The 24,715-nt window shown below is 45.5% G+C and overlaps 1 protein-coding gene across 5 annotated transcripts in view; it reads right to left on the minus strand.

The window, feature by feature from the left end:
* Positions 1–11,532: 11,532 nt before the first annotated feature.
* LAMA3 (laminin subunit alpha 3) overlaps positions 11,533–24,715 on the minus strand; it is a 279,417-nt gene continuing 266,234 nt past the window's right edge. For all 5 annotated transcript variants that reach the window (XM_040479219.1, XM_040479218.1, XM_040479217.1 and 2 more), the window contains 7 exons: positions 23,097–23,280; positions 21,079–21,219; positions 17,451–17,610; positions 17,221–17,351; positions 14,716–14,809; positions 13,407–13,526; positions 11,533–12,677 (listed from right to left, as the gene is read on the minus strand). In XM_040479219.1, the coding sequence (XP_040335153.1) occupies positions 12,532–12,677; positions 13,407–13,526; positions 14,716–14,809; positions 17,221–17,351; positions 17,451–17,610; positions 21,079–21,219; positions 23,097–23,280 (976 nt within the window). In that variant the 3' untranslated portion in view covers positions 11,533–12,531. The remainder of the gene's footprint in view (positions 12,678–13,406; positions 13,527–14,715; positions 14,810–17,220; positions 17,352–17,450; positions 17,611–21,078; positions 21,220–23,096; positions 23,281–24,715) is intronic.

Here is a 24,715-nt window from a genome sequence, read left to right on the forward strand (position 1 = left end):
CTGGAGGAAGTAAGAATGCTCACTCACCAGAGGGGAAGTAGGACTTTGTTTTAGTCCTCTGTTCACAGCCTTTTCTAACTCACTTTGGATGGATGTGTAAATCAAGGCCACGCAGATAGTGACACTTCCCTTCCCTATCACCGCAATGCCATTGAAACACAGTGGGAAATGGAAAATCCCTAGGGGGTTGAAGATTAGTAGGTTAGACTAGTGGTTATTCATGCTTTTGGAATATTCTCTTAAAGACCTTCTTTTGTTTTTGAACACACCAATGCTACCATAAATAAGACGTGATGTTTCCCTCTCGTGTGTCTGCTTTCATGACTCAGGGGTGACCCTGGGTGTGTGTATTAACATATAGGCCTTGGGGCACCTGGCTCAGTAGGTTGAGTGCCCAACTCTTGACTTCGGCTCAGGTCACGATCTCACGGTTCGTGAGTTGGAGCCCTGCGTAGGGCTCCATGCTGACGGTGCAGAGCCTGCTTGGGATTCTCACTCTCTCCCTGTCTCTCTCTCTTCCCTTCCCCTGTGCTTTCTCTTTCCCTCAAAATAAATAAACTTAAAAAAATAAAATGCAGGCCTTATTATTTTTTAGGTATGGTGAGATCAGCAGATGAGGAGACAATTGTCATTGAAAACATAGCATGTTATTCTCATGGATCCCAATAGAAGGGGACACACCACACCATGGGAGGTGGAGACATCAGGGTCAGTTGGGAGGCAGCAGGAGAGGGGACAGATGGGGGTAAGAGCCTTCACTGTGCTTTCTGTGGAAGAAACAGGTGTGGCAGGGTAAGCAGAGTTGGGAGTGTCTGGGTTGAATAATTTCAATGGACTCAGTGGCTAGAGCTTCTCCCTAGCTCTCCAGAACCGGCCCTGGGTGATTGGGACAGGGGGATAATGGCCCTGAGGGTGAGAGCCACAGAAAAGGTGGTGGGATGTGGGGTCTAGATTGGGGGGTTAGCATCTGAAGGGCACATGCTCACAGGTGATTCCTTCCCTGTCTTGAGCTGACCCTGGGAGATCCAGTCCCCGCAGGAGCAGCAAGTCTTCCCTCCCCCAGGTCAGAGCATCCCCAGCACACGGTTAACACAATGTGAGTCACAGTTCCGCGAGGACTGCACATGTAACCTTGGTACTTACTCACTCAGTTTCCTCCTCTGCTAAACAGAGTACTAATACCTGACTCTTAAGGATAATTGTGAGATTAAATGAGATTGTATAGTCAAGAGGTTAGCACAGTGCCTGGCATGCCTGGCACCTGCCTGGTGCGCAATAAATGGTACACGCATTTTTGTTTTTGTTTTTGTTTTGTTTTTAATTAGCGGCCAAATCATAAGCCCTGGTTACAGCAGTCTGAATTGTTTTAGTTAGAGAAGATTTTGGATTGTTTCAGAGGCACTGAGCGTGGCAGGGCAGCTATGCTCTAGAAACATCTCATTTTCTTAGCTAGAAAGCAGTTCTCATCAGGACCCAGGGCTTTCTTTTCTCTTTTCAATTATTTTAAATGCTCAAGAGTTGCTTTGCATATAGGTGATGGGGTCTCTTCGATAAATTCATAGGCTGACCCGAATCCACTCACCTGGGGGAAACTTTGGACCCAGGAGAGTGATTCCCTTAGTGTTTGCCAAATAGTTGAATAACCAAGCCTTTTCTGAAAGTCTTCTATTGATTGGTCAATGGATCAATTTCTCATTAACCTTTAGTAATAAAATACATGATGCTATTGAGAGCGAGGTTTGGGATCCTTTACATTTTATTTCATCTCCCACACGTGCCACTTCTTTCTTTCCTTCCTTCAATGAATATTTATTATGCCCGAGGCACAGGGAGGAAGCAATTTACATAAAAGAATTTAATGGGAGGAAGCAGGACAAAGGAAGCTCGAGTGCATCACATTTTCTTGCTGTGTCACCAGTGTTTGCTTTTATTTGAGATTTCTCTCCATTTTTGTGAGTGTGTAAATGAAATTACTAAATGAGGCAAATGAAGTCTGAGGGCAGGGAATGGCTGCCTCTGCTTTAAATTTCCCTTTCCTTTGACGTGAGGGCTTTACTCAGCTTGTAATTACTCTGCCGTGTCTTCAGACCAAATGATGTTAGCTCTTGGATTTGCGCAACAACTGGCAACACAAAATAATGTGGATAATAGGACTTGAAATAGCCACTCATCAGCCAACCCCCTCGGCCTTCATCTTTTCCCTGCAGCCCCAGCTCGTCCTGGTCAAAGATCAGAAGCAGGTCAGGACCACACGTTCTCTAGAAAAGGCCACGATCTTTCCAAACCTGGTCCCTGCTGCTTCTCTTCATATATCCCGCAGCTTGGTCTTTGCAGTTTTTGTCCTGGGCTGGGACCCAGTGCCAGCACGGAGTAGGGGGAAATGCCTGTGCTCTGAATCAGAGCACCTGGCTTTGAACTTGGGCAAATTGCTGAAGCTGGCTGAGCCTGAGCTTGCTGGTCTGTAAGATGGGGCCAACGGCACCCACAGTCAGATGTGTTTCTGAAAGAGATCACACTGCTGTCCCTGACTTTTGCAGAACATCTTCTGGGGCTGCGGTGGCTTCCCTTGGTGTATAGAGCACAAAGGATTTACCGGGCAAATGTACCCTCTTCTGTTCCAGGCAGAGCTTTGACTCAAAGCTGCTAACGTAGGCTGGGTACCGTGTGAAACCTTTTTTTTTTTTTTTTTTAGTTGTTTAACGTTTATTTATTTTGAGAGAGACAGAAAGACAGAGACAGAACATGTGCGGGGGAGGGGCAGAGAGAGGGAGACACAGAATCTGAAGCAGGCTCCAGGCTCTGAGCTGTCAGTGCAGGCCCCAGTGGAGCTGGAACTCATGAACTGCGAGATCATGACCTGAGCAGAAGTTGGACACTCAACCAACTGAACCACCCAGACGTGCCCCCACATGCGTCTCAAGGAATCTTTTATCCTTTTTATCTTAGGGTTGGGGGAGCCAGCTTTTTCTTCTTCTTCTCCTTCTCCTTCTTCTTCTTCTTTTTTTGCCAGCTTAGAAAACCTGCCCAAGACTACAGCACCAACCTGTATCAGGGCCAGGTCTCCAGCCCATCTGCCAAGCCCAAAACCCACACTCTTCCCTCTACATCTCCGTTTTATACCGAGGGCATGAAAGGGACCCAATTTAGTGGCTGAGAGATTAGTGAGAGCTCAACAACAAAACAAACAGTAGCGGCAACAAAACAAACATGCTCCAGCTCACACTGGAGAAAGTGCTCTCGGGCTCTGGGGCTTCTGTGCCCTTCCGTGTAGGTCATCATAGCAGGTGGTTCCCCGGCCTCCCCCATCCGCTGCCTGAACTTGTTGGATCCTCAGTTATTATTATACCCACACAACTCTGCTCTGTGGCTCCTCACAAAAGATTTTGCCACTCTTGTGGCAAAGAGTGACAGGTGAGGACCGACAGGCAGCATCCAGTGTGCAGCTTGCTTGCTGTGTGACTCCTCGGTGAAATCAGGATGGAGCCAGTGGAGGGGCTCCTGGGTGGCTCGGTCGGTTGAGTGTTCGACTTCAGCTCAGCTCCTGATCTCACGGTTCGTGGGTTCGAGCCCCGTGTCGGGCTCTGTGCTGACAGCTCAGTGCTTGGAACTGTTTTGGATTCTGCATCTCCCTCTCTGTCTCTGCCTCTCCCACACTTGTGCTCTGTCTCTCTCTCTCTCCCTCAAAAATAAATAAAATGTAAAAAATTTTTTTGTAAATAATAAAAAAAAAAAGGACGGAACTGGTGGAGACATGGCTTAAAGATGCCAGCAGAGCGCCTCCTATTACCACATGCCGGGCAGCAGGCTCAGCCATGAGAAACCTGGCAAGTTGGCTGGCTCAGCCCCCTGCCCCCCGCTGTCCTCATCCCACACCCAGCATCGATTGTGCCAGTTCCCAGGGTGGCAGCTCCTACGAGCTCTGTGTCCCGGAGGCAAACGCTGAGCCTTGGCTGTGCCATAGCTTGTAGCAACTGGGCAAATACTTTTCAAAGAATGCCTGCAGCAGGCAGCAAAGCATGGTCAAGTTCAGAGGAAGGCAAGGAGTCCGCTTCCCCTTCCCTGACCCAGAGTAAGGGTCAGCCTGTGAAGAGCCTCAGAGGGGAGAAGAGACGTGAAAGGGGGTGGTAAACGGGACCACGTTAGGGAGCCCCTAGGAGTCGTTATCTGAGAGTTTTCAACCACATCCTGTGCTAGGCAGCCCCCAGTGGATGGGACAGATACACGGTCCGAAGCAGCTGATTTTATTCAGAGACCTGTGGAGTTCCTGGGCTGCATCCCTGGCCTGAGGCAACGGGACAGTTTAGCGGTCCTCCTCTTCCCACGACCTAAACGTCACTGCCGAGGGCACGTTCGGCACACTCTACGCTGGTGAGACCTGTCACACACTGCCTGTTTCCATTTCCCTGCCACCTTATCTGGAACACCCATTCTTTGTTGCCAGTTGAGAGAGACAGAGAGAGAGAAAGTAACCCTTGGGACCCACTACCAACTACATGGGAGCCAGGAAAATCTGCCTTGTTCCTGGTGCCTTTTCCTACTCTCTTTCCAGGAGGGGCCCTGCGAGTGTAATGAGCAGCACCCACATTTCAGTCAAGTTAAGTACCTCCCATCCCTCATGGGATGCTCTCTTGCTGAGAGAGACTCATAACTGTAATAGTCAGATGTGGTCGTCCAGGTATCGATGTATTGCTGTGCTCTATGTGCCCATCCACCCCTTCCCTTCTACCTAAAACACTATTTAAGGGAGTCATTCAACCTCAAGACTTTGTAGAGATCCAAAGCTTTTGTTGAAAAGGACACTGTAAAATGAAAGCTATATTAAGCTGTAATGAAATGAAAGCCACGGTTAAGGAAGCATGTATAAAACAAAGTTCAAAAGAGTTTCAGTGGCCACCTCATAAAATTCCAGTTGTTGCACGCCAAGCCACTGGAAAGGACTCTCCCCTGAAGCATGACTAACGTCAGGGGATCCGGATCCCAGCTGTACGTTAGAATCACTTGGGCTGCTTTAAAAATGACTTAATGTCTTGCCCCGTGCAAGATCAGATCTCTGGGGATGTCTGGGGGATATCTGCATTGGGAAGAACTGCCCAGATGCTTCTGTTGCACTGCAGATTGGGAACCACTGGATGAGATAAGCCAAAGGCTGAAAAAGTCAAAAAAAAGAATCCAAAAGACTTATTCTTCATTTCTCTACCCATTGAAATGTTAGGTGAGTCAGTGCCACCAAAAATCTACCTAAACACATGTCCTACGAGAAGCCCCAAATTCTCCCCAGTAACCATTGTGCATGCACCTGGCAGCCGATCATTGTCCACAATGTTCATTCACGTTTTCTATCCTGTTCTCAAGCCTCCTTCTGAGACCACCTGATCTCCCAATTCTCTGGGAAAAGAGAAACTCTCTAAGTTCCCCACATTCACCTCCTCTTCTTCAGGCTCAAGAGAAGAGCACTCCCTTCTCTTTTATCAAGTCTACTCCCTGCAAGTTCATTCCATGCCCCCCCGACCATCAAACACCCTCCCTCTGTCCTTCACCTTGAACCTCTCCCTATAAACTAACTCTTTGCCAGCATACAAAACACTCTATTCTGCCTTCTGAAATCAAAACTAACAAAGCAATCCACCTCAATCATCTGTCCCCCAGGTTCTTTCTCTGTTTTATCATAATCGAACCACCTGAAAAGAGGAATTCCCACGAATTGCCAATACTTCCTCACCTCCCATTCGCCCTTCTAAGGTCTACTGGACTCCAGCCTCCAGCCCTGTCCCTCCACTGAAATTCCCCTCACCAGAGATACCCACTGCCTCTAACTTGTTTCCTCCAATGCCTCACAGCAGCTAGCAAGGTATCACGTACCCCCAGGATTTGGCTCCTGGCCAATACCTGCCACCCTGCCGGCCCGGCGCGGGCCCCCCCGTTACGTGAATCTGCCTCCAGTGGTCACAATACCCAGGATTCTCTTAGATTCCCCTAAGTCATGCTTACTCTCTTCTCTGTGCCTTTGCACATGCTTTTCCCTCTGCCTGTAATGTTTGTTCCTACAGTGTTTGTCTCTGAATTATACATAACTTAGCCTAGATGCCTCTTTTTTTTTTTTTTTTGAGAGAGAGAGCGAGAGAGAGAGAGCAGAGGAGGGGCAGAAAGAGACAGAGGACAGAGGATCCAAAGCGGGCTCTGTGCTAACAGCAGAGAGCCCGATGTGGGGCTCAAACCCACAAGCCATGAGATCATGACCTGAGCCAAAGTCAGGCACTTAACCGACTGAGCCACCCAGGCGCCCCCCAACAACCTTTTCCCATCTCAGTGCTGTCATGGTATTGTAACAACTGTGGTTTGCGTTTCAGGGCATCTGGTTCCCTGGGGTCTTTACAGTCACAGAGAGCACAGCCAGAAAACATATATAGTGTGGTCAAAACTCAGGACAAGATCTACTCTTTAGAGGGTGTCTAAAGTTTGGGGTCCCCTGCAGCAGAGCCTGAGCAAAGATTTGAGTGCAGGTAGTTTATTTGGGAGGTGACAGAAACACCAATAATGAGGGGGGAAAGGGAAAGAGAAGACATGGAAGGAAAGGCAGCCAATGACGTGAGCTCGCTGAGCCAGTTCCCACTGTGGGCGACTGCAGAGGAGGCCTGCGGGACAGACCAAGGGAACCAGCATAGAACACACACTTCCAACAAGGGTGGGGAAAAAAAAAAAGACACTAATTCCCAAGAGACACTGGTAAGGGACACACCTGGGGCATTAATCCCCGAACAGCTGGCTGACCCATGGCACAAGTGCACAGCTGACTTCGGCAACCAAAGAAAGGCCTCAAAGACACGTGGGTGCTGGCATTTGGAAGCGAGGGCGGCCAACCCTGAGGGGGTGAGAGCGAAGGGGAGAGGAGCTGGCAACAGGCAGCGGTTACCACAAAGGCTTTTTCTTCACCTGAAACAGATCTTGCTTGTGCACGCAGCAGTGCTATAAACACAGGGGGAAAGCTGACTTCCTCCACGGGTTTCCCTAGAAAGGCAAATCAGGGAGAGTGATAAACAGAAGTTCCAAGCAGAACAGAAAACTTCCCCATTAGGTTTCTGGCTTTCATACTTCTGGACATTTGAATTCCTTTCCTGGAAAAAACTAAACCCATAAGGAAGAATCTGGTGTTTGAGAGTGTTAATAGTAGTAACACCATCTACATCATCATCTCACTGAACTCTCAGAGAAGGCTTGTGAAGTAAGGGACGGAATGTTTTTGTCCCTCAAACTTCTAGAAGATTCTAAGCCATACGACGGAAACCTTGCATGCTTGAAACTCAACTCAAATTATAGGCCCAGGACAGCAAGGAGTGGCTCAGATTCAAAGGACTTCCAAGAGCCGAAGTGTTTCCTGAAGGTGGGGGGAGGGGGATGGTGGTTTTCCCAAGGGACTTCCCTCTAATTGTGAGGAAGTGGGAAGAGACAGATTACGGGGAACAGTAGAGCAGGAGACAAACCCCACTGGGATCTGGGCTTGTCAGGAGCTGTCACAGCAGCAGCTGGGTAGTTTTGGTGCAGGAAGCAAGTCAGAAGTCCCATGGCACTTCAGCCCATGAGGGGCCTCCCCTCACCAAAGACACTGCAGAAACATGACATCAAGGATCTTATTCTCTGTTGACAGTACTGTAGTTGAATGCTAGATATGCTCACTTATTTTCCAGAGCACAGGCTATTTCTGAGGAAGTGTATTTCCTGCAGGAATAGTTAAGTACTGATATTTGCCTTAAAAAAAAGAATTTTTTAAAAATATTTATGTTTGCGACAGAGAGACAGAGACAGACAGAGCCTGAGCAGTGGGGTGGGGCAGAGAGAGAGGGAGGCACAGAATCCAAAGCGGGCTCCAGGCTCCGAGCTGTCAGCACAGAGCCTGACACGGGGCTTGAACCCACGAGCAGTGAGGTCATGACCTGAGCCGAAGTCGGATGCCCAACTGACTGAGCCACCCAGGTGAACCCTGATAGTTGCCTTCTGAACGGACAACATGCCAAGCTACATCACCAGATACCCAGCTCCATTCTAACTGTCCAGGAATGCATGCTCCCTGAGTATCAAATGATGGAAAGGTTAGCGATTAATTAGCAAAAGCCTTTTGAGCAAGGGATGGTTTAATCAGTGTGTGCTGTGCTATCTGTGTGCATTCACAAAGACTGAAGCGCTGCAGAAAGTTCCGGTCCTTCCCTCTCTGAAACTCTCAGTTCTCATCTTATCAAGGACTCAATGTAGAGTAAAATAAACCACACATTCAAAATTTATGGGGAATAAAACCTTCTGGCAGTGGAAAGGTACACTTCACATTCTGAGGTCACAGAAGTCTTTATGAACAAAGGAGAAAAGAAACATTTTCAGTAAATAGTATCCATCATCTCAGGACTCTGCCCTCTGGGAAACTAATTACTCCTCACCCTGAGGATGATTAAAGGAGATATTCCAATTTTGTCTCTACTTTCTACACTCAGGCTATAGACATTCTGTTAGAATTTCAACGGCGAGGAATTAAGTTATATTGTTTGGCAAATCAAGAAAGTGGAAACATGATGTATCTGTCACCTACCACCAGTGCTATCATGACCATTATCACTCATGAAAAGAAAATAAAGTGTCCGTTTTGGATTTTTCCCATGGGGGGAGGGTTGGGCACGGCTATGAGGGGGATAGCGGCTCCAGTTTCTATGTGTGTAAGCCCTGGAAATTTTGCCTCAGTGAATCCTTGTTTAAGTTTCAATCACAAAGAAATCAAACCTGTAAGATGGAGGAGGAAGCCCCTGGCTGCCCAGAGAGCACAGTACATTCTTCAAGCGCTCGGAGGAGTGCCTTGTTCCCTTCTGGAAGCATGTCCAAGGCTTGGCACTGGTTTGGAGCGCTCTGAGAGCGGCACGCTCTGCAAATCTGGCTGTCTGGGGCTTAGCATGGGTTCTTAGGGACAAATGATAAAGCTGCCCGTGTTTTTTTTTTTTAAACATTTTTTTTAAATTTTTTTTTTCAACGTTTATTTATTTTTGGGACAGAGAGAGACAGAGCATGAACAGGGGAGGGGCAGAGAGAGAGGGAGACACAGAATCAGAAACAGGCTCCAGGCTCCGAGCCATCAGCCCAGAGCCCGACGCGGGGCTCGAACTCACGGACCGCGAGATCGTGACCTGGCTGAAGTCGGACGCTTAACCGACTGTGCCACCCAGGCGCCCCAAGCTGCCCGTGTTTTAAGTCTTAAGGTGTTGTGCAGAGTCACCCAGAGCCCTATCAGCTGACCATGCTGTGATTCCAGGCATGTGATTTGGGCTCAGATGAGCCCAGAGCATGGTGGCTGTCTATGGGCTGGCTTGCTCCAGCAGCTGCTCCCTGTCTTGAAGACCAGGGGCAGATGTTGGTGACTTTATATTTAGCGGCATCAGACCCAAGCCCAGTTAAAAAAGATGTGAATGCAAGTGGATATATAACCTCTTAGGGGAAAAAAAAATGTGGCAATAGCTCACCATAAACATGAAAATGTTCATATCCTTTGACCGGGTAGTTTTACTTCTAAGTATAAGAAAATAAGTATATATTCCCTGCCAGATTCATTTTAGTGTTGCTTATGATTACAAACAGTTGAAACAACCCAGCTGTGTAAGTGGTTGGAGGTTGGTTAAATACATTATGATAAGTTTATTTGATGGAATGGTCTACAGTCAAAGACCTGGGAAAATTCACCATATAGTTTTTTAAGACCACATAAAAATACATACAGCATAATTGTAATTTTGTAAAGAAATACATGTGCATTTAAAATGAATACAGGGTGCCTGGCTGGCTCAGAGGGTTGAGCATCCAACTCTTAATTTCAGCTCAGGTCATGATGTCCCGGTTCGTGAGATGTTGTCCCTAGCTGGGCTCTGTACTGACAGCATGGAGTCATTGCCCTTCTCTCTCTCTCTCTCTCTCTCTCTCTCTCTCTCTGTCTTCCTCTCTCTCAGAGCTAAACAAACTGAAAAAATTTTTTTAAAAATAAAAAGAATATAGACATGTAACTAAAGACCTACAGGTTTCTGAGTGATGAGCTATGGGTGATTTTTATGCTTTTCTGCATATTCTGATTTTTCTATAATGAACACATATGCCAGTTGTATTCAATACAATAATGCTATTTATAAGTGGTTCCACTCATATGCTGGCTTTAAGCCTATCATTTGTAAGAAAGAATCTGGCCTTTCTGGGGCTAGCACTGACTTACCTAAAGTTGGAGAGCCCCAGGAGCTGGGAGAGAGACAGGAGTCCATGTGGTAGGGAGGGCAGAGCTGGGGCTTGGGGATTTTGCAGCGCAACACGGCGTGGGGGGTGGCCCAGAAAGGAGCTGAGTCAAAGGTCTCTGTGGGGAAGTGAGACCACTTCCCACACGGGAGGAGGGGAACGTCAGCATGTTCTGTCCAGGGCCATCGTCCTCTGCCACGGGGTTATTGCCAGTGTGACAAAAACTCAACCCCCCTTGTACTGAGAAATGAGGTCAAGAGGTGCCCTGGGAGATGCTACAGGAAGCAGCCCATGAAGGCACACGCATGACTGCTTCCTAGTCACCTGATGTCCCTGAAGTGACTGTTCAGGGAATAGTGCCGTGCTGTTGGCTTTGTCACAGTGCAGGCCCCATTTTCCCCTGACTGGAAGGACACCAACTGTGGACCTCTCATGAACTGGCCAGAGCCGGCCACCAGTGCACCCACTGTCCCTACTTAGCCTCTCAGCCCAAGGTCAGCCCAAGTTGTGAGAGACTTTGAGCCAGGGAGAGGACACCAGTGATAATATCTGTATGGCACTTCACAGTTTACAAATAATTGCGCTGATGGTTTAGTTAAGAGCTGTAAACGTTCCTTTCAGGGAACACACATTTACGATCTGAGAACAGGCATGCTGAGGGCTTTCTGTTTCCTTAACTGTCATTCTGTCTGTGACACTCTGTGCCTTCTGGTGGCTGGGATTATACTCAGAAAAGGCAGATGGACAGCTGGTCTTCAAGCTATTACAAAATGGAAGGAAAACCAGCGGTATTAGGTGAATTTGCCATCCCCTTATGATGAATCTAGGAAGGGCTCAGGAATAATCAGCACGAATAAATAACTCTGTAGAGTCAATTAGATTAACACCAGGAAGCCAAAGAGAGAACCACCCATTTAGTGTAGTTAGTGCCAAGATGGGTACAATGGATGCTCTTCATGAAGACTCAGAATCTGGGTGGTAAATAACTGATGGAAGTTTCCGGTTAAAAGTCAATGTCTTCAGAAAACATATAACTTAAGGTCATGTAATTCAATCCCTGAGTCAGCATAGCATCGCTAAGGCCTACCAGGCAGCCACTGTTGAATACTCCCTGTAATGGGGAACCATCATCTCAGGACTCTCCTGGAGAATATTCCATGGTTGCATAGATACAGGTGTTAGAATGCTTTCTAACAGTGTGACGGTCAAAGAAGAGCACTGAGTTGAAGAGAATGTGGCTCCATTTCAGAGGTGGAGGGCAGGTAGGTGTAAGGATACCACAGAGGATGACCATATCCAAAGTTTAGATTTATTCTTTTTCTTCTGAGGGACAAACACTATGTAGAAGGCACAGAAATGCTTACATAGTCTTCTTCTTTAGGAAGAGCAATGCCGGTTAATTATATTGGTCTAGTACATGTCTCATTGTTTTGTAGGTTAAACAGGAAGCGATTCCTCCTTCCTGTTGACTTCTGTTAGCTTGCCATGCAAAGCTTTAATTATAGAACGTATATCCATCTCAGCTCCCCTATTGGATAGTTTTTGCCCTCAAGGAATTGATAGTCATAATCTAGATTTGGTTGGTGGCAGACTGTACATGGGAAGCCAAGGGGAAATATAGGTCCATTAATTCGGTTTGTTAGTTATTTACTATTTTGTGAATATTGTGTGTCTCCCAAGTTGGACTGCATATTCCTTCAGGGCAGGAATTATGTCTTCTGCCGAACGGTATATCCAACACTGAGCACACACAGTGCCACACAAGTCTGTGCTTCATAATTATCTGTACAAAACTGTGTTGTGGGTAGCACACTGAACAGGGGCTGAAGAATTAGTATGATTAACAGTGGCCCACAAGCCATTGGCTTAATGCTAATCAAACATCCCCATTTAAAGAGTACACTGCATTTATTTAACCCCATTAAGTTACAACCCCATGACACATGTCAATTTTTGTGTTTTTAAAGTGCTTTAAAAGATATTTATTTTTTTACCAGGTGGAAAATAATGTCCTTTAAAAGGCATTTAATGTTTAGTGGAAAATGATATTACCAAAGCATGTAACAAGTTGTTCATCACCTTCAAGACATGGAATTTTTATAAATACACAGGTAACACTGAGTGCCAAAAAGATGGGTGTGCATGGTCAGAGTACGAAATTAGACTTGCTACTCATCCCATCTAGATGGTGTCTTAAGTCAAGAATGATCTTGAGCAGAGACAGGGAGGTATGCTGGGTAACTGTGCTTTTGAAGGTGACTTCCCTTGCTGTCTGACAGGTTTGTGTTAGTGATCAGGACAGCCATTCAGACTGACAGATCCCTGGACGTCCATGGCTTCAGTGACAGGGATAGGAATGTGGTTGACTTGAATATTCTTCAGACAGCCAAAAAATGATTTCCACACAGGGAGCTTCAGCGTCTTCAAGTGGGCTTCAAGAGAAAAGGAGAGGCATTCCATGAGTGTGAATGTGCCCAATTTAGAAAATCGTCTTATTAGAGTTAAAGGGACCGAGGATCTCAGGCCAGCCAGTCACCTCCTCCTTTGAGCTGGCACCCCACGCCCCTGCCTGCTGTGATAAATCACCAACAAGGCTACTTATTTTTCAAGTTCTTCAAAGAAGCAAATTCCACAGCCCAAATCAATAGATAATAACTCTGAACACTAGTGCTTTTTATGGGTCATGAAGACCCATAAAATTAACAAACTCTCCGGAGGAACATCAAACAAGGAAGAATGACAAGGCTCTTTCCAGGCAAAATTCCAGAACCTGCCTGGTTCTCCCATTCTGGCCCCGCAAAGCTTAATAACTCATCAGTAAAACTAAATATCTGGGGAGGAGAGACCAGTCTTTAGCCCCTTTCCTGATTCTTTGCTGCTATCAGGCTTCTAGGTAAAGGTAGCCTCTTAAGAGAGGCTTATGAACGATAGGCTTGGGACAGGAGAAGCAGCAGCAATGTGGCCTGGGCTATACAATGTGCCCATTGCTACCAATTGGGTTTTCCCATGTGTTGGAGCAAAGAGCCTCACTGTCTCCACTGTCCAGCCAACGGCTGCCCAGCTAATAACCCATGGCTGGGGCACTGATTTGTTCGGTTAAGATGGAAATGGTAAGAGCTGACGTGGGGCAACGTGGGTGTAGAAGCCAGGACAAGAGTTACCTGGAATGCCTCCAATGTACAGTGGCTCCTGAGTGCTGGCAGGTGGGAAGGGGAGCCGTCCAGCTGTGTAGCTATTCTCTGTGTCCAGTTCCAGGTGCAAGATGTGTTGTTTTATGGTGACTGGTGGGAAAGGAAGCTGGTCAGGTTGATTACCTGAGGACAGCCCTGCCCAATGTTTAATGACTACACTAGGGCTCCACCACGGGCTTCCTTTCAACCCATTGCTGTGGGAACACTATTGCTAGGAATTCCGTCAACCTAGACACAAATTCAACTAGTTTTTCAACACTAAGTGGGATTTAGATGCTTTCACATACGTTGCAGGATTTAATCCTTCAAATGAATCTGTGAGGAAGATATGGTCACTCTTCTTTCCCAGATAAGCGATTGTGACTCTCAAGCATTGAGGAGCCTGACAAGATGGCTTGGTTATAAGTTCAATGAGTTGGGATTCCAGCTGCTCTCTCCAGAAGCCATCTTTATTTCACGAGATCTTAGCTTCCTTCCAGGGAGACGCTGACTTCTGAAAACTGAGTCGCTTTTGACCCTCCAAATAAAATTCCTCCAGTGTGAACAACCCTAACTAATTGCAATGTAGTCAGCATTCAAATTAGACCAGAGACTACTCTTCTTTTTTGAAAAGGTATGTTAGCCAATACGGTTTAATATATTACCAAACTAATGTGCACAAGTTATTCATAAAACAGCAGATTTGGTTTGGGAGGCTATGCCTAATCTCCTCCCAGTGGTTTGTCTAAACCGTTTGCAGTAGTATTAAATGGACTTGAACAATAGCAAGAGCAAATACTTCCTGGGCACTTACTGCATATTGGACACTGTTGTGCACTTTACATACATTGTCCCATTTGATTTTCACCACCCTGGGAGGTGGGCCCTGTTTTTATCTCCATTGTGTTGAGGGAGGAAACTGAAGATAAAGAGCAATTAAGTGGCTTGCCCAAGGTCACTTAGGTAAGGGCCGGAACTGAGATGTGATCTCTGTTCCTTTTGATTTCAGAGCCAAAATCTAAATCATAATGTTATACCGCCTTGAAAACACAGATTATCAGTTTTCTGAGCTCAAAAAGAAAATTCTCTGTATGTTACAGAGAACAGGTTGCAGCAGCCACGAATTGCATAAATGCAGCCAGGGCTGAGAATGGACATCTTCTCACCATGTCAGTCTGGTGGACTGAGCCGGGTCATACGCTAATGGATTGATAAAGCGAGGCTGTATCTGGGACATTCAAATCCAGATGGAAAGGGACACTGTTTCAGGGTGTGAACAACAGGCCACTGGACATCATACCTGTCACCGAGTGCCACCGCCCGTCACACAGAGACTGCTTTGGTGTAACTGATGTCAAGATGCCCCCCGCCTCACTGTCCACAGAGGCCGTGACCTGGAAGACACATGCATTTTCCTATTTCCTTCAGAAAGGCTGCTGGAGCCAACTTCCCTGCCTTCTTTCCTTCCCACTGCTTGTCACCCTGAGGGCCCTGAAGCACCTTAGACGTGGCCCCTCCCTCTCGCACCAGGTGATCACAGGAGGGCCAAGGCTTTGCAAGAATCTCTCTGCTGAGTCCCTTCCAGGAAGCAAGCTGCAAAGCCAAGGCCAGGCCTGAAGTTGCTGCCAAAGGTGACCAGCTCTTCCCTCCCAATCCAAACCCCTCCTCTGTCAGGCTCTACTCAAAGGTCACTGATCAGCAGGGAAGATCCTCCTCAAGCTATTGATAGGCAACTGCGGCCACAGTTCTGTTTAGAAGGATGCAAAATTTGGAAGGCAAAAATGCTGGCTGAGGCCTACGCCCTGCTGCGAGGGCCAGACAATTAGAATAATTCCATGAATGCATGCCTTAGGGTTGTAGCTCAAGGAATTCAGCAAGCTAACTGATTGCACTTGTACTGGGCACGTGTCAGGGGTCAGGCACTCATGCTAGCGTGCAGAATCCCACAGTCCCACTCTCTGGACCAGGGCCAAGGGCTGAACCAAGGTGAACAAATACCAGGACTAAAATAAGCAAATTGGTAACTAATTTGCATTTAATTTGCATGTAGCTAGACAGCAAGGCCAATTCTCAGGCAATTTTCCAGCTAAACAATGTCACTGCTGTTATGAAGGTCATCGTGTCTTGATTTTTGCGTATGCGATTATTTCCTCTCCAGAAGCTCTCGTGGAGCCCTACTGCCCCGCTCCCCTGAAAAGCCAGCCTTCTCTCAAGGCCAGCAAGCAGGTAGTTGCTTGCTCCTCTGGCCTACCAGAGGCCTGCTCAGACTTAAAGGCTGCACCTCAAATAGAATATGTTCTAGGAGTTTGGGCTATTTTATTTCCTTCTCTAGTTTCCCCCTCACAGTTAAGCTGTGGAAGGGTAGAAGTAAAGGAAAATGGTATATTATGGCTAAATAGAAGATCACAGGCCCAAAATGGAGCCACTTAGGCCGACTCACCAAACCAGTGCTTAATATCTAACCCAACTGAAGCTTCAACCTTCCCCAGAAATGTGGTCTTGATAGGTCAGTCAGGAATTTTCTGAATAGCACCAATGACAACCTGTCACATGGACTTCTCCAAGCCCCCAAAGAAATGTAAGGTAATCTACGTAATAAGACGCTTTCCTCTAAATGGAAGGTAACCTTGCCTGGAACAGTCCTTTCTTTTCTTTTGCTAATGAGTTCCTTGCCCCACCATCATTCCTATAAAAACCTTCCATTTTGTACAACTCCTCAGAGCTTCTCTCTATTTGCTCGATGGGATGCTGCCTGATTCATGAATCAATTAATAAAGTCAATCAGATCTTCAGATTTATTCGGTTGAATTGCTGCTCTTTAACATTATCAATCTTGGCCTTGAGGCCTTCCTGGAACGATTTGGTTTTTAAAAGAGTTTTTGAAAAGGAAAGAGATATAACCTGGTGGTGAAACTAGGGTATTGGCCAGGCCCCCGAGTGACAGGCAGGATGAAGCAGCAGAAGTGTCCACTGAAGGAGGAATCCCTTTAAGCCAAAGGGAGCCTGGAGTGGAGAGACCCGGGGCCAGCTTGGCTGCCGAGACCAGATAGGCTGGTGAGTGGTATAGGGAGCATAAGGGAAATCTGAAACTGATTCAGTGGATACCAGGCCATGGGCGTGGGCATGACATCGTGTAGACAGCTGGTGAGAACAACTATCTCATGAGTTCTGGTGCTGCCCTTATGAATAAAAGTAGAGATATGACAAGGGTGAAGGGGAGGAGAGAAAAAGGAACATATATTGCGCATCATAGCTGCTATTCTCTTGTCAAAAGCCCTGAGATATAAACATTATTATCCACATTTTAAAGACAGAGTCTGAAAGAGGGTGAAGTAACTTCTCCAGGGCCATATAACTAAGTGGTGCAGTTAGAATTCAGCCCAAGATGATGAACAGGAAACACAATGACCAAATGACTTGTTAAAGGAAAATAGTAAGTTAGCCCTCAAGTCGGGTCTCTATTTTTTTTTTTTTTTTTTGAGAGAGAGACAGAGAGAGAGCGTGAGAGGAGGAAGGGCAGAGAGGGGCAGGGAGATGGAGAATCCCAAGGAGGCTCCACACTGCCAGTGCAGAGCCGGGACCCAGAGCTCAAACCCATGAAGTTGTGAGATCGTGACCTGAGTTGAAACCAAGAATCAGATGCTTAACCAACTGAGCCACCCAGGCGACCCTGAAGTCAGGTCTCTTAAAACAAGATTGGATCCCACTCCGTCACAACTCCACCTACTGTGGTCTCCAGAAATGAATGTGGTCCTAATGCAAACCCATAGATCCCGTCCCCCCACTGTCATCAAACTGTACGCACCTTTCCTGCCTCCATATAAACACATAGGTGCTTCCCGGGCTGACTTCCGACGTGCATTAGGATGCCAGTGAGGCTTCTTGGGCGAATGCTGAAGACAAGCTTAAATTCCGGCCCCAATAACACAGAGTTAGCTTCCAAAAGAAAGTAAAACAGTTAAAACATCGTAATTCAAGAAAAAGGATGGAGTTCTTCAGACTCAAAGACATAAACTGTTCCAAACTGCCCCTTACCCAGGATGATATGACCTCCTTCTTGGGAGAAATAAATGCCTTTCTCCACAGAGCCACTCAAGCAGGGCGACACAGCAACGCTTGCAGCAATGGTGTTTAGGGGTTTCAGATTCAACTGAAAGTTCCTCAGGCACCCCACAAAGCTGTTTGGGGGGAGGCTCTGCAACCAAGCAGAAGAGAAAGCAAACTTTATTAAGCCACAACTCCCAGAGACATATGGGCAGCCAAGGTTAAAGGCAGGGCAACTGTCTGCCAAAGGGGTTTGGGGGGGGGGGGGGCAGAATTCATCCATCCTGCTTCAGAGAGTCAGGTGGGCCTGACTGTTGCATTTGGCTCCCTGCTCACACTGCCTAGAAAACCCTGGATACCAGACGTCCGGTGGGTGGCCGAAGTTCGAGGCCAAAGTTTGAGGGCACCAAGTGGTATGTATGCAAGGGGCAAGGGCAGTGGAGGTCGCTAGCTAGTGCTGGTCAGTGACCTGACCCTGGTCCACATGACAGGGCTACAACAAGGGAAATCTCCGCCTTCCAGTATATAGATATCACTGTCTCTTTGCAGGTACAAACCACTTCTTAGAGTTTAATGAGCCTATGCGATTGCTTAATGCAGGGCAGCTGACTGAAAAAGAGGCCAAAACATTCCAAAAATAATAAAGTGCAAAAAAGCTTCCTAAATTGTTGGGCTCAGTGCACCACCAACAAATCATGAATGCTGTGGAGTTAAAATAAGACACAAGGCAGAGCATCAGTGGGCATGCATGGAGCACCCAAAGGTGGCCTGGAACAAGGGCTCCTCACCTAGGGCCCCTGCGTGCACCTCCAGGGTTCTGTGATCTCTTAAATTATATAGCAGATGCTCTCTGCATGTGCATTTTCCTGGGAAGAAAGACTACCTTTCCTCTTTAAATTTTTTAAAATTTATTTTTGAGAGAGAGACAGAGCATGAGTCGGGGAAGAACGGAAAGAGAAGGAGACACAGAATCCGAAGCGGGCTCCAGGCTCCAAGCTGTCAGCAGAGAGCCCAATGAGGGGCTCGAACCCACGAACTGCCAGATCGTGACCTGAGCCGAAGCCAGATGCTTAACTGACTGAGCCACCCAGGTGCCCCAAAAGACTGTAACTTTTAAAATTTTTTTCAAAAAAAATTGAAGAATCACTGAATAAAATCCTTAGACTCCCTTCCAAAATAAATGCTTTTAGGACCCTGGAATCCTACACAACAGATGCACTATGTGATAATTTTAAGACATGGTGATATTAGGGATGCATATGGTGTCAGTGTCAACAATAAACTACCGACTGGACTCCCTATGAAAGTTTTAGTTTCTTAAAATTTACCACCTTATGCAATGAAGAGCCTGTATCTGAAACCAAGCTCAGACTCTGCAGGGAAGGTCATCGCCTAACACTGAATCCCTAAGGGCGACTGCAGGTTGTGGTACTCAGAGGCAGACATTGACTGGATGTTGCCTGCCCTCTGAAACGATGTGGAGCAGAGTAACCCGTGGTTTGCATCCTTGGGTGGAGGGGATGTTGCAAAAAGAAACTTGGTTCCTAAGAATGATATAAATGGGGTACTACAGATTGTGGCATAGATTAGGATGCTGACTATGACTTATCCAGGACAAAAGAATATCCATACTGTGCTCTTGAATAGCTACCCCATCCTGTGATTTCTCTGAGAGGGAAATAGTTACATACAGAGGTTACAGAAAAGCAAACATTTACATTGAGGACTCTCCTTAGCAATTAATGCTATATATTATGCATGTATTATACAATATATCACATATATATTATATATCATATAATATTCATTATATAATGCATATTATAGAATATTATATGTAGTATTAATATATGGCAATTATATAGAACTTTATTACATATTATACATATACATAATACATACAGTACATATATGTATAGTATAGATGTATTATACATGTATTGTATATGTATATAATATGCATGTATATATGTATAATATATAATAAAGCAAAACACTACTTTATGACATGCTGGAGGCTGCTTCAGATTCTGTCTCTCCCTCTCTCTCTGCCCCTCCCCTGCTCACACTCTGTCTCTTTCTCTCTCAAAAATAAATAAACATTAAAAGAAAATTTTAAAGTATTTTGAGATTCTTGAATATCTTATATAATTATAATGATTACCTATTAAAATGTTTTAATTAAGATATAATTGACATATAACATTTTTTTCAGGTGTGCAGCATAGTGATTCTATATATAATTAGTGCTGTGAATACCATAATAAGTCCAATTAACATCCATCGCTACACATAATTACAAACTTTTTTTTTCTTATGGTAAGAACTTTTATGATTTACTTTCTTACCAACTTTCAAATATAGAATACAGTATTATTAACTATTAACTGTGGTCGCCATGCCTTATAACCCAAGACTTATTCATTTTATTTATTTTATAACTGGATGTTTGTACCTTCGTTTTAAAAATTTTTTTTCTAATGTTTATTTATTTTTTGGAGACAGAGAGAGAGGATGTGAGTGGCATTGAGAGGGGGAGACACAGAATCTGAAGCAGGCTCTAGGCTCTGAACTGTCAACACAGAGCCTGACACAGGTCTTGAACCCAAGAGCCGTGAGATCATGACCTGAGCCAAAGTAGGACGCTTAACCCACTGAGCCACCCAAGTGCCCCTGGAAGTTTGTACCTTCTAACCACTTTCATGATTATATTATAAGATGAATTATTTTTATATACACTTCTGAAGCACGACTGTTTTTGGCATGAAATGCTCACCATGCTGTGTGGTTACCATTTGTCACCATACAAAGTTATTACAATATTATTGACCGGGTTCCCAATGCTGTACTTTTTATCCTGGTGAATTATTTATTTTACAACTGGAAGTTTGTACCTCTTAATTCCTTTCTCCTATTTGGCCCATCTCCAACCTTCCCCGCCCCCCACCACCCCACCGACTTCTGCCAACCACCAGTTTGTTCTCTATGTTTATGAGTTTATTTCTTTTTTGCTTGTTTATTCATTTGTTTTGTTTTTTTTTTAAGATTATGAGTGAAATCATATGATATTTGTCTTTCTCTGACTTATTTCACTTGGCAAAATAGCCTCTAGGTCCAGCCATGTTGTCACAAATGGCAAGATTTCATTCTTTTTTATGGCTGAGTAATATTTCATTGTATATATGTCCCACTTCTTCATCTATTTATTTATCAGTGGACGCTTGGGCTGTGTCCAGTATCTTGGCTATTGTAAATAATGCTGCAATAAACATAGGGGTGCATAGATCTTTTCAAATTAGCGTCTTTGTTTTCTTTGGGTAAATACCCAGCAGTGGAATTATTAGATTGCACAGTATTTCTCTTCTTAATTTTCTGAGTAACCTCCACACTATTTTCTATGGTGGCTGTTCCAGTTTGCATTCCCTGCCCCCCCCCCCCAACAGTGCGTGAGAGTTCCTTTTTCTCCATTTCCTCACCAGCTCTTGTTATTTCTTGTCTTTTTGATAACAGCCTTTCTGTCAAGGGTGAGGGGATATCTCATTGTGCTTTTGATTTGCATTTCCCTGATGATGAGTGATGCTGAGCATCTTTTGTGTGTTGGTGAAACATAAATATTTACCTTTGGTTTCCATGAGGGAGGTGATCCCAGGTAAACTGGTGCTCTGAGGCCGAAGGTGGAATTTCCAGGCAAACTTCCTTCATGGGCCCTCAGACCATCCACAACCAAGTGCCCCTTTTCTCCATCTTGCCCAAACACCACCTTAAGAGTAAAGAAGATAAATTAATCATTTTTTATCTTTGACAATTGGTGATGTATTTTATTATTGGTCACAGCACATTTTTTAAACAATGTTTTTCTTTTTCTTCAAGGAGCTTTAAAAAATTAGAAAATTTTCTCCCTAATATTGTCATCATCATCACCATTTTGTGAGATTATGGTGGATATTGAATAGAGTAAGCTAGAAAAGTGAAATTTGAAAAAAAAGATTCCTTGAAAGTCAATTACTAAAAAGATACACTTGATCTAGAAACTTATGCAAAAGAGAAACAAATGAAGAGCCACAGGAGTATAAATGAAGACACACCCAGGCAACAAAGGGCAAGGAATAGTTTGTGCAGAGCTAAGAAGGGAAACATCTCCCTTCCACACGGCTCTTAGAGCAAGGGGCCAGTGGCTACTTCTTTACTAAAAGGGAGCACACATTTTAAACTCTTTGCTAAATGTCGGGGGTGGACCCTGCCATCTCATGGCTACGAGACTATTCATTAATGACTCCCCAACTTATACTCCCAGCTGTGACCTCTGGCCTCTCCACCTGTCTACTGACAGCTGGGCTTGAATGTCTGACAGGCAACTCACCCCAAGGATGTTCACAGCAGAACCCATCCTCTTCCCCAGCTCTAAAATGCTCCCTCCCCGGCCACAGCTCCTGCGTCCCAGTACCAGTCCCTCTGTTGACCCAACTGCTGGCCCCAAATCACAGGACTTGATACTGACTCCTCTTTCTCTCACGCTCCACGTGCAATCCACCAGCAAACCCTCTCGGTTTCCAGAGCACATCCTGGACAGTGCACTTCTATCCACGATCGTGGAGGCCTCTTGAAGCAAAGGCAGTAGCGTCCATCTGGCTGCCTTACTTCCATGCTTACCCCCACTTCATCTCTTCAAGCTAAAGGCAGCTTTGAAAATATACATCTGTTCATGCAATGGTCCTTTTTTAGTTTAATACTCTTCAGAAGCGTCAGAGACACTCAGAATAAAATCTGAGTCCTCACCTTGGTTTCAAAGCTGGTATGATCTGGGCCCTGCCTCATTCTTGAATCCCATCTCTTATCCTTTCTGTTCTGTTCACTCAACTGATCCCTATCTCAGGGTCTTTGGGCTTGCTGTTCCCTCTGCCTGGATCACCCTTTCTATAACTTCAAGTGACTGTCACCTCCCAAAGGAAGTTTTGCTTTACTACCCTATCTGAAATAGTTCCCACACTCAGCCACTTCCTTACCTTGCTCTAATGCTTTCTCCAAGCACCTACCAATATCTGACATTATATCGGGTATATTTGTTTATGTGCTCTAGGATGGCAGCTCATTAAATATTTGTTGAAAGACTAAGTGAATATAACTTGTCAAGCTGCTTATGTTTTTTGAGATCTAGTTCCCTCATCAGGAAAAAAAAAAGGTCCCTTTTGTCTTAAATTGAATTTTTCTTCAAATCTGGATGCCTTCAGGGAAGATCTGGAATGCTAGAGATCTCGGTCTTTAAGCTTGTGCTATCCAGAAGGCATTCCAGGCTCAGAGAGGGGCCTGGAGACCCAGACATGGTCTTGACAGACAGAAATTGTCCAGGAAGCAGGGGTGGGAAGGGGGTAGGGGACACAGCCCAGGGAGGCAGGGCGAGGACCCCAAAGAAGTGGTCAGTAAAGCCCATCTGGGCACTGAGGCATCCGTGCACATCATCCTCGCCCGGCACATGCAGCCATTTCCTGTGCGAAGACATGGGGGTGCCCAGTGCCTCCGGCCACACGGGCTCTCCCAGCGCTGTCCTTCTGTGGCTGGCAGAATGTGGACACTCCTTTCCAGGTACTCCATAGTGAATTCTGTAGCAGGGGGAGGGGTTCACACAGCCCCAGGTCTTACCGTGTGCCATTTCCCATCGTTGCACTTCTCTTTGCTTTTGAGCCTCAGCTTTTTCCCTTCTGCCCCCAAAGCAAAGATGAGTCGTCCCTTTGAAAGATAAAGAGCCATATAGGAACTCTTAGTGCCCGTGTAAAACACGAGCCCTCTGGAGGAGGCTGTCCGCACGTCCACAGCAAACAGTGACCTGTCAGGAAAATAAAGCAAAAGGCAAAGAAGGAGAATAGACGTGTTTAGTGTTCTTCTGAGTCCCTGAAGCCAGGAGAGGGGATGAGGCACAGACACCCAAACCCCCATGATTCAAATGCATGAACTAAGGCATGTACTGATTAAATGACCTATTTCTTTAGAAATTTTTAAAAGCCATTGTAGCCTAGCTGTTAAAAGTTTTATGTATAATTTTCTTACTATATTGGGGAATAATGAGCAAACTCTAGGGTAAACCTAGACGGTGGTGTAAGCTCCAGCATATGGCAAGAACGAAGATGCCCTACTGTTTAAAAAAAATCTGCACTTAAACAGATCATGGTAAGTTATATACATCATTTGCCATTTCAACCTTTATAAAGTGTATAGTAGCATTAAGTACGTTCACATGACTGTGCAACCAGTGTCCAGAACTCTTTTCACCTTGCAAGACTGAAACTCTGTACCCAGCAAACAACACTTCTGCATTCCCTGTCCTCTGTACCACTGGTGACCGCCATTCTACTTCCTGTCTCTCTGAATTTGATTACTGAGGTCTCTCACATAAGTGAAATTACACAGCATTCGCCTTTCTGTGCCTAACAACTCATTTCACTTAGCAGCCAGTAACTTTTTAACCCAGTGAATATCATTCTATTTTGTATATGTGCAAGGAGTGGAACATTGTAAGGGGAAGTTGTGTGTGTGTGCGGAGGGGGGGGAGTAATTTGAATAACAAGGATTTGATTTAAGCATCAGGTAAGCATTTTCTTTCTGTTAGACATATTTAACACAGAGGTGGGAAAGTACAGACCCACTTTCTCCCATCCACCTTTATGTTTCTTGGACCTTAATATCCCAGCTACAATGGAACAGGAATTAAGCAAGCATCACGCAGTAAAAGCACAGAATGAAAGTGAATATTCCTTTGCATGATGGTTACATATCATATGCACATCTGGTTGAGCAAGATTAATTTTGCAGGAGAACTCACATTCACTCACTTACCCACCCACCCATCCACCCATTTATTCATTCATTCATCCAACAATATTTAATGAGAGTATAGTATGTATGAGGCCCTGTGGTGGGCACTGGGAATACAATGATGGATGTTTCATTCTTAGCTGTTTCTGATGCATGGGTGCACTGACAGGGGTACCTAAAAGTGCAGCGTGACAAGGTGGTGGAGGACGCAGGTTACCAGTAGGCTGTCATCATCCACTCCTTTTGGTTTATGTCTAAGCGCAACCCAGACAGAGGGCAGGAACTAGGTCTCTCCTGCTTGAAGCTCTATCTCCAGTGCCTTGTACACAGCAGGCAGTCAACACATAGTTCAGCTGAACTGAATAGTTAACTGAATAGCGGAATGAAATGGTAAATGGAAAACTCAAGAGGCAGAACCAGGAAGCGGAAGAAAAAAATGACACTGTTAC

Source organism: Herpailurus yagouaroundi, unplaced genomic scaffold, assembly GCF_014898765.1.
Source record: "Herpailurus yagouaroundi ecotype Mexico unplaced genomic scaffold, PumYag 142, whole genome shotgun sequence".
Taxonomy (NCBI): Eukaryota; Metazoa; Chordata; class Mammalia; order Carnivora; family Felidae; genus Herpailurus; species Herpailurus yagouaroundi.